This window comes from Camarhynchus parvulus, chromosome 24 (genome assembly GCF_901933205.1).
Source record: "Camarhynchus parvulus chromosome 24, STF_HiC, whole genome shotgun sequence".
Classification (NCBI taxonomy): domain Eukaryota; kingdom Metazoa; phylum Chordata; class Aves; order Passeriformes; family Thraupidae; genus Camarhynchus; species Camarhynchus parvulus.
In genome coordinates, this window is record NC_044594.1 from 6,232,281 (window position 1) to 6,247,069 (window position 14,789).

A 14,789-nucleotide genomic window follows, 5' to 3' on the forward strand; every position below is an offset into this window, starting at 1 on the left:
AAATAAAAAGGTGTTTGCATTTAAACTGTATTCATGCATAACCCAAGCCAGGTTTCTCTCAGCAGCTTCATTTTCCTGGGGATATCACTGGGTAGGAATGGTGCAATGAGCCCTGGGAGAACTCCTGTCCCTGCTCTGCCACATTCTCAGTAGCTGAGTTTGGTCTTAGCTCAGACACTCTCCTCTAAGCAAAAGAAATAATCCTTCATTACTGTCAGGAATAAAGTGCTGAATGCTCCAAGGAAGCCACACAAAAAGCTTCACTAGTGTGCACTTGCTTTGTTAAGGGTGCCTAAAAGATGTTTCACACAAAACATGTGGTGGTGCTTTGGAAAAACCTGCTCCAGTCACCAGCCCAGGCCTTGCCATCCACCCAGGGGTCCTGCCCAGCTCTGGGTGCTGTGTGAATTTACACCTCCACCATCCACCCAGGGGTCCTGCCCAGCTCTGGGTGCTGTGTGAATTTACACCTCCACCATCCACCCAGGGGTCCTGCCCAGCTCTGGGTGCTGTGTGTGCCTTTGCAGTCAGCCAGAATTTACTGCAGACTCCAAATGGGACCTGGCTTCAACGAAATAAATTTTTTTCTTTCATGGGAGACTCAAGCCTCTGTGTGTCACACTGCATCCTGTCCAGGGCCCTCGCCAGATGAACTCCCTTTTCCAGTTATGCTCTGGTTCAGAGACCTGTCCCTATTCATGTTCCTCAGTCAAAGGAGAACTTGGGATTTAAAACTCTGCAGCCCTACCCATGTTCATCGTGGCTCCAGCTGCTCTGCACCAGGGAGAGCTTTTCCATTTTGTGTCTCACTCCTGTGTCAGACACTGAGCAGTTTGGCAGCTGGTGTATAAATCACCCCAGCCTGCTTGTACTGAGCTGCTGTAGGGCAGAGTTAGCTCTTCAGGCAAGCACTTCCCAACCTGCCATTTTGCCAAGTTATGTGTTGATCCAGGATTGCAGCTCACTCACACAGGTGGGGCTGTAGGAGGAAAGTGATTCTAATTGCAGGGGTTGTAGAAACAGCAGAGATGGATTTTAAGTCCCACACTCTGGGCTGTTCAGGACTCCTCTGAAGCTCACAGCTGCCACTACAGTGACTGCCTACTGTACTTTTAAACACCTTCTGCTCTGGCTAATTTGATGAGGCTCCCCCTTGGCCTTCCATCAACATCACCCCATGGAAAGTTGGCCCCAGCACTTCTGCAGAATGAGGTCTACAGAGAACATGAACAGAAGGCAATCTAGTATACCAAGGAAAATGAAACAGAAATGTGTACTTTATTCTTAATACTCTTTACTCATGTAGCTTCTCCAACCATCTATTAATGTTAATTTTGTTTTAAACTACCTTTGTCCCAGTGACAGCTTCAGCACCAGTGAGTTCTCCTCATATCAGCTCTTTTGGGACTGGTTAAAAACTAAGCTATGAGAGAATGCAGCTCAAGGGACAGGGCTGCACCTTCTCACTGAAGGTCCAGGTTACTCAGTTGTGCTGCAAGGCAAACACTGCCAGAGTTAAATAACCACACAAAGCAAAGATATACTCCATAAAACATTAATATTTTAATGAAAAATCTTAGCTTCATATTTCTATCCAAAGACACTCAAAACTAGTTTTTCTCCCCCCTTAATTTTGACCTATAATGGGACCAGTTTGGAGATTTTTTTTGTATTTTGGAACTTTTTTTTTAAAGATTAAACAACCAGGCTAGCAAAAAGGTACCCAATACATACTTTTCTTATATCAAACAAGCTAGTATTTCAATACAATGTAACTATACAGAATATATACATTACACATATGATCACAAAGCAAACACTACAGGCTCAGAACAGATTTGAAAAAACATGATATTCACATTGATTACAATAACTCTAAAAATGATTGTAACGTTGAAACGGCACTTAGTTTACAAAAAAAGTCACAAAAATATATATAGCCACCAAGAACTATGGTTCCTGAAAAATACTAATAGCCAGATAGTATTATATAAAATGTGAAGTGTATTTAAACATCGTATACATTAAAAAACAAAACCAAAACCCAAAACCAATTCTGTTAGGTCAATAAACATGCCAAGTAATCTAGCTGTGGCCAGCATCAACAAGAGAAGCTGTACTGTGGATGAGATGATGACTGGATATACGGCTGGTGACTGGAGACTGGCACAGTTAAGGGGGTTTCACTGTTACTAAAATGCACAAAGAAGCCCAACAATAATTTAATTCACATTTTTTTTTCCCTCCAGCTTCCACTTTTCCCTCTTTGGGGTTTCACCATGGGGCAGCACCTCGAGTGAAGGCACTGCAGAACAGAGCAAGGAAGCTGTCCAAGGACTCGGTGTAGCCAGGGTTACAGGTCAGAATATCAAAAGCATGCATCAGCTAAACGAATGGTGAAACAAAATCACTCTTCTGGGGACTTCAGCAACCCTCAGGAAGACTGTAGGTACAGTTGCCACACAGGCTGGCAGCACCAGATTCCACTATTTTTTTTAGTGCAACCAGATTTGTAGCTGAGAGCTGTGGGGCACGGAGTTACTGTGCTAGCACACGGAGTGAACAAAAATCCAGAGCAGTAAGTACTGTTGCACTAAAAAAATTCACATTTGTTTCTTTTATGGTACATTTCCTCAAATACTTGGAACCCACTCTATTTACCAGGTACCTCTGATGTGGTGAGGTACTGTCTTGAACCCTCTTACCTGCCATCATCACGATGCTATGGGATTTATTATGTCTACAGTTGCAGATGAGAACCCTCCAAAACAGGATTTCACCTTGTGAGCAAAACTGGAACGTGAGCGGCCTGAATGAAAATCAGCTATTTTCCATATTCTGATGGTGTGGAAGTTGCAATGGATGTAGGAGCAGCAGGTGCTCCTCCATCTGAATTCTCTCATCCCTGCAGGGTGCACAAAGCTCCTGCTGGATTTGCATATAAAATGCTTCCTGGTTTGTCTCTGAGAGAGACCAGCACTCACCTCAGCCCTCCCAACCCGGGGCTGCAGGGTGGAACCAGCGACCAAGAAGTGCCTGAAGCCCTCATAAAAAACCTTAAACCATAGCTTAAAAACAATAAAACTCCATCCCACAGGGGACATATAGGGATCATAGTCTTATAAAATATATCTGACTGCATTGGCAGCTATTACTTTTTTAAAAAGTTTAAATTCACATCTTTGAGACTCAGAATCCATGTGAACCCAGAACCATTTTCAATACCCGAGTCTACTGATCTCTCAGTATGAGAGACTTGGCCGTGGTCTCTGCGAGCCTGACAACTGAACTCCAGCTGTGGGAACAGCACTTGGGCTCACTCTGCTTGCAGCAGGAGGGCTGAACCACATCAACCCTGACCCTTGTCTAGCAGACATAGAAATGCATACTAAATAATGGATTTTTTTTGGGGAGGGAGGGGAAAAAAAGCTAAGAAGAAATAAGAAAATGCATCCCAGAATTCAAAACCCTCTGATAATGTACTGAAAGAAATTGATGTTTTAGGTTTAATCCCAAGTGTAGTTTAAGGCAAGTTTTTTTCTATTTTAGTTATCTCTCTTGCTCTGTTTGGAATCCAAGCACATGAGCAACATAAATTGATTTAAGATGTCCTGTGTTTCTACATCTCTCTTGTGAAGAACACCAGCATTTCAAAGAACTGGACACTTCCAACAAGTTAGAGAGGTGAAATAAAAAGGTGTTTGCATTTAAACTGTATTCATTTCTATGGAGAAAAGAGATATTAACAAGAAACAATTACAGACAGGAAAATTAACAAGTAAACCCAACCCTAAACCAACCAAACAAAATCCTCCAAGAACTCTATCCTTCCTCCAGTTGAACCAGATTGAAAAGTGAGAACTAAATGAAGATGTTACCCAGAGATTAGGAGGCTGAAAAGATAATGTGTAACACACAGTGCAATGAATAATGACCCCCAGGCCTTGCCTTGTACCTCGGTGTTAACGATCCTTATTTCTTTTCAAGGAAGAACAGATCAGAGCTATAAAGTCTTTGTAACTTTCCCCTTTCTCTTTGGTATTCTGAAAGCAATTTGCCTTCTGACTCAAAATTTTAAGTCTTAAAAATCCAATATCCAGGTATGTCTGTGGCGTATTTGTACCTTCTCACCAATGAACTCTTTAGTAAAATACTTCAGGGATGAAAATGATCAAACTTTAATGATCAGATTATGTCCTCCACCTCATACCTGACCACCTTTGATTATTACATCTCTGCAGTCAGGAAATGCAGTTTGGGTGAAGCGCTGTTCAGAACATGACTCACAAAGGACTCTCATTTACCTGTGGAACATGTCCGGAAAAAGACAAAACGCTGGATTTGAGCTCAGTGTTGTAGCCCTCTAGGTCAGAATAAAGCTCAGCAAAAGGCATTGTCTTGTCTCACTGGCTTCTCAGAGAAATCACAAGTGGAAGGGAAATGGTCTCTAAATTCAGCTCATCAGCAGGCACTGGGATATTGCACAGTACAGCAGCCCAGAAAAAGCATTTCTCCTTCAAGCCCTTTTAAGAAGCCTCACAAAGGTAGATATAATCAAGACTGAATTGCAGCACAGAAGTTCTTTGCAGCATGTTTCTAAAACACCCTTTGGATCTGGTGGAGAAACCTCATTCCAGCAACCTGGAAAGTACTTAAATCCCAACTGTTTTCACTCTATTTAACTAAAATATGTGGGTTTAACTGAAAAAGAGAAAAATTGTTGAAGTCACTGAAACCCTTTAAACACTTTCCAAAGGTCAATAAACTTTTTTCCTTACAAAAGCTGGCTATTAATAGAAAGAATTCAGTCTCAGAGAGTATCAGAGCTGCCTAGGCTGACTGAATACAAATTGATGTGCAATATAATACGACTTTTGTGTCTTCTGTTTCTTCAGGAGCAACCTTTCTCTATTGGTTTCATTTCCTCCTCATGTTTGCATAAAACAAATCCGGAAAATAACAGAAAATAGCAATTTACAAAAACAAGACTGAAAACTAAGGGAGTAAATCATGCCTTTGGAATACTGAGATCAAGCAATACCTACTCACTCAGCACATCATCTGTAGGCCGTGGGCATTTGGCATCAAACACTGAGTTAACTTCAGAAGCTGTAAGAAAAATCACAAATCTCCTAATGTACTTCCTAATTTAGGTTTCAAAGCAGTACTCGAGCCAAACAGCCTCGACCAAACAAGACTCTCTGCTCTGAAAATCCCACACCCTCCATTTGTAGCTTTTTCTAAATATGGAAAAATGAAATTGCAAATATTTCAGTTTATTGCTTGCTTGAGCTGTGTGTGTAGCTGGAGTAATGGCCTTTAATAAACCAAGTTGGCAAGGATTTAAAGTGTTTTGAAACAGGAACAATTCATCATTGCTCTATAGGCTTTTTGTAAACAACCCCCTGTTGGTTAGAAAGTTGTCCTTAGAGAGAATAAATTGCTTGTTTTATCCAAAACAGGCTAGTAAAAATCTCTGAAACTATACATACATATGTATAAACAAAAAAAAAAAAGTGCAACCATGCACAAAAGAGCTTATTTTTTCCAATCTGTAAACTCCCTCTAGCTAAATCTCAGATTAGTAAAAACACAGTGTGTATGTGAGGGGGCAAAATGATCAGAACAGCAAATAATCTGGCCATGGTTTAAGAATTTCAGTTTGGGAAAACCTTCATTTTCCTTTGTGGTTCCCCACCTACAGACAGGTACAGTCAGGAGATATTTGTCAGGCTTGCATGGCTGAACACCTCTCCATCGTTCCCAATTCCTGGTGCACCTTTAGACTTTCCATGCCTAGCCTCAGTTAGGCTGATCTGTTTAGGCTATTTGATCAAGCAGTTTCTAAAAGAATTGGAACAGAAGAAGTAGGAATACCTGGCATTCATCTGGGCTGGACAGGGATGGTGTGTTTTGAAGAAGTGTGTGACTGTTCCTTTCAAAACCACTCACCATTTCCAAGCACAGGGCACAGTAAGGGCTTTGAAAAACAGCAGGCACATATAGGAAGTGTCACTTCTTTATGCCGAAGATTAAAGCATCCACTCAAAACTAGTCAAAACTGTTCAATCATGGTTTCCAATGCATCCTTTTGTTTATCATTTGAAAAAGGTTTCCTCTGATTTCTTTCCCTTAACCAGAGGGCCTGCAGAAGCAAGAGACACTTAATGAGCTGCTCTAACTGTGGAAGAAGGAATAGTTAAAGTGATTTGAATCAGTTGTTCTTCTTTAGAAGTATATCACAGCTTCCATGATGTTCTGACAAGATCTTTTTTTGTGCAATCAGTCTTAAATATTTTCACAGAAGTGATCATTCAGTCATGAAAAATAATGTAACATCTGTCGCAGTTTTCAGTTTAAAGCGTAGCTTACAAAGTAAAAAGGGGAAAATCTCCCCACTTTTCGTTTAAAAAAATTAAATTAAAATGTACAGGACCAAACACAGGCACTTTCCAAAGAACAAAAATGAAACCAAACCATGAATTATTCGATAGTAATAGATGACAGCTCCGGTTTGGGAGGGTCACCCGCGGCTGCCTCAGCAGTGGTGTTAGTCTTTGGCTGCTCTGGCACATCTTCTTCCTTCTCTGCCAACCCACCCAGAGACCCCAAGGGGAAAGTGCTTTCACAATTCTGAGTAGACGACACCTGTGAAATGACAGGCATTTGGACAGAAGAGTTGCTTTCAAAGCCATGCTCCCCTAGCTCATACTGCCCGAGGGTCTCCTCTTGTTCCTGGTTTAAGTAGTCCGGTACTAGGAAGTCACTGGAAGAGGGGTAAAGGACAGAAGAGAAATGTCATTTCTCACACCATGATATCAGCTCCATCACACAAGCTAAACACTGCATTGACAGAGAACAAAGGCACTCATTTCACATTGGCCAAGACCATGGCACTGACATACTCCACTAAGCACCATAACCTGCTTCTCATTTCCACACGCACAGAATTTATTCAATGGCATCTATTTCACATCCGTATTTCCTACACAGCACCTTCTTATTATTAGATTGTATCACCTTGATGAGAATGAAAGTTAATGTCTGGAACACATTTGGCACTGAAAACCTCATTGAAAAAAAGGGAGCACTCAGGCTTTAAAAATAGAAACAAAAATGAGTTCAGCACTGGCAAAATGTGGCCCTTTGCATGTCTGAGGTACGGCATCCCCCAGAGCAGCAGCAGGACTTCCCTCTGAGTGGGCAGGCTGGAACCAGGGGCACAGGTGAGGCAGCTGAAGGCAGAGGGAGCTGCCAGCTGCACTGGGGGTGTGATCCTGACATGTATCACGCTCCTGATAAAAGTATGGAATTGCATTTCCTTCCCCTTTTAATCCTTCCTGGACAACTCTTGTGCTATGCACTCTTAACAGCTGAGGGCTGAGTGGATCCAAAGAAAACCTACAGATGCTCCAGTTGTACTTTCAGAGCATGAGGACATAATGGAAATAAATTCCTTTGCAAGTTTTCAGCACCAGACATGAAGTTTGTACTTGAGACAAGTATATACATGTATCACATATACGCACGTTTGTATGCTTTGGTTCACCTGGCAATGCCTCAGTTAAAAGAAATCCTTAAATGACAGAAGCATTCACTGCTCCAACCCAAACTCAAAGCCAGCTCTGCTAAACCTCAAATCAGACTGAAGGAAGGGCTACAGGCAACTAAAATCACACTCTTTAATATGACTTTAATTTGCTGACAACAATGCAGTGCTTACCACAACCAGGGCATCACCCTGCAGAGTGTTTGCTCCAGTTTTGGCACAAGAGCCAAGAACAAGAACTGTGTAAGCCCGCAGATATGAAGCACTTGTACTTTTAAACAATATTCTGCTGAAAGAACAGCAACTGGCTTTCCTGCTTTGTTTTTCAATCTTTTTCGTCCTACGTCACTTCTGAGTTAATCAAATAGAACAAAATACTCAAATGTTTTTTATGGGAAGAAGAATAATGTCTGGAAATCAGGAGGGGTGGGATTGTGATGCTGTAACATTCAGAACACTGCATTTTTTGCATTGCTGAAGGCAGATGACTTACACACACCAAGCTGCACTCTCTCTAAGATTTAAGAGCTGGAAGATCTTCCTGTCTTCAATTTCTCTCATCCAACTTTTGTATTTTCTATCTCAAATTCCAACAATTACATTTATATCAATGAGAGAACACAGTGCTTGTCTGATACCTCAGAACTCTTTTAATAGTCTTTAGCAGTGCATTTGTGAGATATGCCAAGTCTTTTGTGCCCTGATAAAAATGTCCAAGTGGCCCTTACTATTTCCAAACCTATTAGTCTAATCATTTAGTAATGTTATCTAGAAAATGAGAAAGGAGAAGGTCTGCAGTCATGCAATCTTTCCACAGTGTTAAGCAAGCACTTAGAATGAAGTTGGAAGTCTGTGCCCTATGAAAGTGAACAGACTATGTACAAGATTTTGAAAAGCAAATCAATATAAAATCACAGATACTGTAGGACAGAACACTGTGGCTTCACACCATTGGCCTGGCCATAGGTACTACTGAAAAGAGAAATTAAATAACCCAGAACCAGCCTCTGCATATCACTGGATTCTTCAGTAGCCTCCTATATAGCTCCCATGCTGTAAGACAGATCAGATACAACAGAGAGTGGAGCAGGAATCAATCTGACTGGAATTAGCTGGCAACCTGATGAGAGGCACAGCAGGCTGCCCTGAAAGCAGGAAATGATGATCTAAGGAAAAAAAAAAAAAAAAAAAAAAAAAAAAAAGAAAAAAGCAAGTTTCCCTGTTAGGTTTTTGCTGTGCACCTCACCTGCTCTGGAAGTAGTTTGCTAGCTCTGACGCTTCATGGTTCAAGCTCCTCAGGTGAACGATTAAATTTCCAGAGTTGGTGAACATGGCGCCGCATGTTTTGCACTCGTAAATCCGAGGCTTGCGGATAATGTGCCGGGAAACCCGCATGTGGTGTTTATATTCCCCGAAGGAAGTGAAAGTGGCACTACATATCTGGCACCGGAAACAGCGTTTACCTTCGTGCTTCAGGCGATGCATCTTGAGCGAGTAAGCTCGGGTGAACTTTTTCCCACAGCGGTCACACTGAAAGGGTTTAATGCCTGTGGGAGAGAGCACAAACACGTTCACCTGCGGAACACAGGGCAGAACCCTCCCCACAGACAGCAGCTCCAGGTGCTCACAGCAAAGCCCTGCTTGAGGAAGAGATTCTCTGTTAACAATTACAGCAGAGCTGCACTCCCTCAGGAACAACCTCCAGGAAATCTCATGTGTAAGAGCCAAAATGAGGGATGTGGGACTGCAGGGGTTCTCCAAAATGCAGTTTATTGTATCCAAAATGCAGTTTATTCCATCCAAGACATTACAGCAGTCCAGGGTGGTGGGTGACAGAGCCTGTGCCTACAGCTGTCAGCTCCAGCTGCAGGCAGGCCTGGAAACCTACATCCCTCATTCAGGCTCTTACTAATGGCACTGCGCGTTGGGTGCCACTCTAACAGCCGAAATGAGGGATGTGGGATTCCAGGGGCTCTCCAAAATGCAGTTTATTGCATTCAAAATGCAGCTTATTGTATTCAAAATACAGTTTATTGTGTCCAAAATGCAGTTTATTCCATCCAAGACATTACAGCAGTCCAGGGTGGTGGGTGACAGAGCTGTGCCTACAGCTGTCAGCTCCAGCTGCTGGCAGGCCTGGAGCCCTTTGGTTTTGGTTACAATGCATTAAATACTTTTCTTTTGGTTACATTACATTATATACTTTGCTGAGCATCTTAATACAGTAGAACCAATCTATACCTTAACTTTTACCTATAACCTATCATAACTGCTATAATTACCATATTCATGTTACTGTTCTCCAATCACTAAAAGTCAGTACATTACAGTTTAAGCTACAAGTTGTTTTTTAGTTTTCTTGCAGTGGAAAATTCTGAGACCTTTCTTGTACTTGCCACATTGGCTGCCTTGTTTGCCTGTGCTCTCTTCCTGCTTGATAAAAACATCTTCTTGTTTGGGGTGGGTTTATCCTTTGCTCTAAGCCATAAAAACCCCTTCTAACTAACACACCCTTTGCCTCCTTGGTTATCCAGTGAGACTGGCTCAGCAATTCTTTTCTTTTATATCAAAATTGCTTCTATCTCTATTCCTTCATCAGACTCTACATTTAAAAATCTTTCTGCTAAGCACACATATCTGTGAGACTTTCTTGTCAAACTTTCATCCTTCCCAACACTCATAGCTGTGACCTGTCCTGAGGCTCCTTCCTCACAGTTTAAATGAGCTCAAGCCCCCAAGGATTAAAGATCCTCAGGGGTGGGAATTGATAAAATCAGAGGGTTTTGGGAAAGGTGCAAAAGGCAGGCTTCAGAGACAGCAGAACTGAGATTAGAGCTGATAGCATCTTCCCATTGTCATAACCATGTAATGAGACTGATGCTAAAAAATAAAACAGCTCAGAGCAAGTTCCTCACCAGTCCTGTCCCATTTGTGATTTGTACAGAGCCCCCAACCAGCAACACCCAGGCACAGCCACAAGGCCCTGATGCTGCAGCCATCTCCTGTGCCTTTGAACTCCTTTGATCTCGGCAGATTCTTGTGCCAGACTGGTTCCCAACAATGCAATTATCAGCCTACCCTTAATTGCAATGTTTTTTTCTGGCTGCCTTTGGCCTCAGAGAAGTGTTCTGGCAAGGGGACTGTGCACAGGGACGCCCCTGTAATGCAGCAGGAATGGTGATAAAAGGGGCAGTAGGAGCCTTTATATTGCGTGGGAACCTTGCTGCACAAGAAGTTTCGGCAACTTTGCATGACAGACAGCTCTCTAAGACAGTTGAGCTTCATGCCTCTCACTTTTTTCTTGTATTAATTTAGAATTTTTTTCTTGTATTAATTCTAGAAATTCAGTTCCTAGCTCATTTTTCATTTCTTACACTAAAACATGCGAGCTCTGCAACATGTTGGAGTGCCTGAGTGTGTAATCACACAAACAGAACTATTACAAGATAAAAGTCTGAGTCACCAAAACCTTAGGATTTAATAAAAAGTGTGAACTGCAGAAAGTGGGAAAATCCAAACATGAGGTTAAGAATCTGCAATATGGAGCTCTATTCATAATAGGGCTGTCAAGGAATAAAAAAAGATTTTCTCAAAAGGCTGAATGTGCATCAGCCCAGGCTGTTAATTCCCCCAGTCTTTCACTCTGCTTTCCTTACTTTCAAAGCAGGAGGTGAACTTTTAATTGAGGGCTTTTAGACAGAGAAAGCTGTAGTTAAGGTTACACTGAAATGGCCTGTTAAGCATGTGAAAACAAGTTAATAAACTGGAATATGGTCTGGTGGAGCTCAAACTTTTCATGCTTTCCTAGTGTCCAAGGGCACCTATTTCCTCTGGTAGTTTGAAGGAAATCTCTTTAGCCATTTTACTCATGTGAAAACACTTTCAACATTTACAAGCTTTGAGAGTTCTTTTGCATGTTAATTATTCTAGCTATTCAAAGTCTCCCAACTTTACCCAGGGGTTGTCAGGTGGACCAGAGATGCTTTGCTGTCAGATTTTAACAACAGGCTTGGGATAATTTTGCACCTGATATGCCCACAGAACTTGCTTTTTTGAGTATTAAACACATATCTGGCTATTTTGCTTAAAAGGATTTCACAAATAATTGTTGACCAGGGAAAAAAATTACACCTTGTCAGTTGTGGCTGCCCTGTCCCTGAATGGTTCAGCCTCTGTGTGCCAGCAAGAGTCAGACTCAAACCAGGAGATGCTAAACCATGAGACTTAGTGCCCAAGTGCAATAACCCTTCAATATTCCCCTTATTCCCTCAAATGTCAATGTTGTTGCCACATAATGCTGACAAGTCTTGAAAACACCAATAGCAAAGACATTGGGGAGTCCATGCTTGGTTAGAAATCAAAATGAATTTGGGGACCAAGGCCCAGAGGAGGCCTTCCCATAAACCTTTGGCTGCCTGTGTTACCTGCAAGAGCTAAATTGATAATCAAACCAATTCATTTGTCCTGCAATCCTTCCAAAAAGTCTGAGATCCAAAGGCATACAATCTCCTAAAATGCAAGGACACAAATAGATAATATTTCCTTATGGCTGCAAGTCTCCTCTGAAACACAGCAGAGAACTGCAATATGGCAGAGGGAGAGTTTCAATCTACTTCTTTAGTGCAATAAAAGGGCCAAGTATACTCTATTTCATCTCAGATCTTTTTCAGGAAAATTACTTATTCTGATGAGTTGCAGGCAATCAGGTTTTTTTTTTCAGTCCACACAAATGCTGATTATCCACGAGCACAACTATCAGTCAGACTCCAGGGATCAAAACAAGCATTCAATGACAAACCTCTACCCAATCTTTCTGAAATCAACTCTCAAGCACTTGGCAGGTGAGTGGAAAAGCTGCATTATTACAAGGCTGTGAGTCAGGAATTGGGGGAGCAGGGCTGTTTCTCACCTGAGTGGATGAGCATGTGTTGTTTCAGGTTCTGGATGCGGGTGAAGCGCACCCCGCACGTGGGACACTGGAAGGGTCTGTCGGGACCGTTGGGGCTGGGCCTCTCTGTGCTGCTGGTGGAAGGAGCAATGTAGAGTTGGTAGGGATACTGAACGTTCTCCAGACTACAAAGAAAAAAGGCACTCATTTACACAACAAGCCAAGAAGCCTCCTCTGCAACAATCTGAAACTTGAGGGCTTTTGTGTGAGAAGGAAGAGATTGGCACGTCACATTTCTGCTGAAATCTCATTTATTCTGGCAATCTCTGGGTCTGTAGCAATGTGTCTGATCTGCACCTGAAATCTTACAGTCACTGACTCTGCACATCTGAGCACACCCAGGGAATAAGCTCAGAATTCTGTTTCTTTGGGCCTGAGCACAACTGCAAACAGAACTGAATGTTATTTTCCAGGCGTGGGCATTTTCTCCAGCACATTGATGACTTGCAATCACTAAACAGTCCCTGAGGAAGCGTTTATAGAGCTGAGCAAATGAAAAGCAAAGGAGTATTTTGCAGCTTCAGTGATATTTACAAATGAAATTAAAGCCAATTAATTTTTCATCTCAATCCAAGCTCCATCAACAAACACTAGTATCTACAATTGCGTATTTCTAAGTTTAAAATATTAATCTAATGAAGCAATACTTGCTCCTTGTCTGATTCAAATAGCTCCAGTGCTGTGTTTAAAGAACAGCGTATGAACTGCAATGAGGAACAATTTAACTTTCAAAGTAATTTATTTAAAACTGACTAACTGCTCCCCCATAGCCTCCAGCTGCAAACTGTTTAAGGGAACTATAGTGCTCTAATCCAAGTCCTCTGGCAAGGAACTTGCTAAAGGGCACAGTGAAACAGGAACAAATCTGCTGGTACAAACAGCGTTTGTACTTACACTGGGGGTTCCCTTCCCTGAGCACTAAGGTCTGTATTTTTGGTGAAATTGCCATTTCAGCTGCTCCCAGCCTGCTGAAAGATCAGCCATCACTGGCAGCAGGGAACTGCTCTGAGCCTGACTGTTCATTCCATGGCCAGCACATTGCACACATTGCAACTTCAGCTTTACTAAACTGAAAGGTCTGAAATGTCCTGAGAAAAGATGCAATGGTGTCTCCTCACAGTCAGAAAGTTTTCCTAACTGAGGAAATCCTTCTGCTGCTCTGCCTCCCCCTCAAGCCCAGAGGCCTGGCATCAGGGTAATGCTGGATTTCTAGCACTCACACAAATGAAACATGCACTTTGCACAAAGACATTTTCCTAGGCATCATACAAAAATTCACAAAGCAGTTCAGCACAGGAGGAGAAGAACCAGAATCATCTCTTTAAAATCAACACTTAAACTGTCTTTACTCTGGAAAAGGATGGCACTACAACTGTGAGGACAGGGGGTATCTGAATTCTGAGCACAGAATTCTCAGCAGCCAAAGTTCCAGTTGTAAAATTTATCTGGAGAGAGAGCACCAGGTATCTCTTGATACACACAAGATTAAAGGGTTTCCTGTAGAGTTTAGTATCACTCAGTCTGTAAAACCCTAAGGATTTCTGACCTCACATGGCACTGGAGGAAGATTTGCACTAAAGAAGACATTTTCTTGTCCTTGACTTTTTATACACAGTAGGGTCCCAGAGCTGTGGAAAACAGAGATGTGACAGACTTGTTGATCTGTGATAAAGGGAATATTTGCAAGAGCAAAGTCACTAGCTCCTGTCCTGGGCCTGGCAGAATGGAGTTCTTTGCCATTTTGGGGTCTAAAAAACATCCACTGAGGCTTTTTGAAATAAGTGAGAGCATTTTAAACATAGGTTCTGATTTTTCTAACCAAATTCCTGACCAACCCTGGCACTCCACTTCCTTTTTTATACATGTCGTGTGCTCAAATAAGAATAACATTTGGGTTTTGTGACAACAAAGAATTTCATCTTCTGACAAGTTCCTTAGGTGCTGCCTCCCTCACTGCTGTGTTAGGGGACTGTGAGGAGGCACAGGCATGTTGTGCTGCTGGAGCTTTCTCAGGAGACACCCAAAGTAGGGCAGCAGAGCTCTCCTTTTGTTTCCAGCTCAGGAGCCAGAGCTCTCCTTTTGTTTCCAGCTCTCTTGGGCTCACTCACCCTCCAAGCCTGTGCTGGTGCCACCTCCTGCACTGGAGAAGTGCTATGGGCACAGCTCCACAGAAGAAATTGAAAATAAAGGCTGGTTTTTTAATTCATCCATCTTTCATGGTGAGGAGGGCTGATTAAAGCAGATCCAGGGGGAATCAGAGGCTCCCCAGCTATCAGTGCCTGGCTTGTCTTT

The 14,789-nt window shown here is 42.3% G+C and overlaps 1 protein-coding gene across 2 annotated transcripts in view; it reads right to left on the reverse strand.

The window, feature by feature from the left end:
• Positions 1–1,541: 1,541 nt before the first annotated feature.
• Positions 1,542–14,789, reverse strand: part of ZBTB44 (zinc finger and BTB domain containing 44) — a 38,530-nt gene continuing 25,282 nt past the window's right edge. Inside the window, exons 4-6 of one of the 2 annotated variants that reach the window (XM_030965040.1) lie at positions 12,459–12,622; positions 8,796–9,096; positions 1,542–6,766 (exon numbers count right to left, since the gene is read on the reverse strand). In XM_030965040.1, the coding sequence (XP_030820900.1) occupies positions 6,484–6,766; positions 8,796–9,096; positions 12,459–12,622 (748 nt within the window). In that variant the 3' untranslated portion in view covers positions 1,542–6,483. The remainder of the gene's footprint in view (positions 6,767–8,795; positions 9,097–12,458; positions 12,623–14,789) is intronic. The other variant, XM_030965041.1, reaches the window with a different exon arrangement.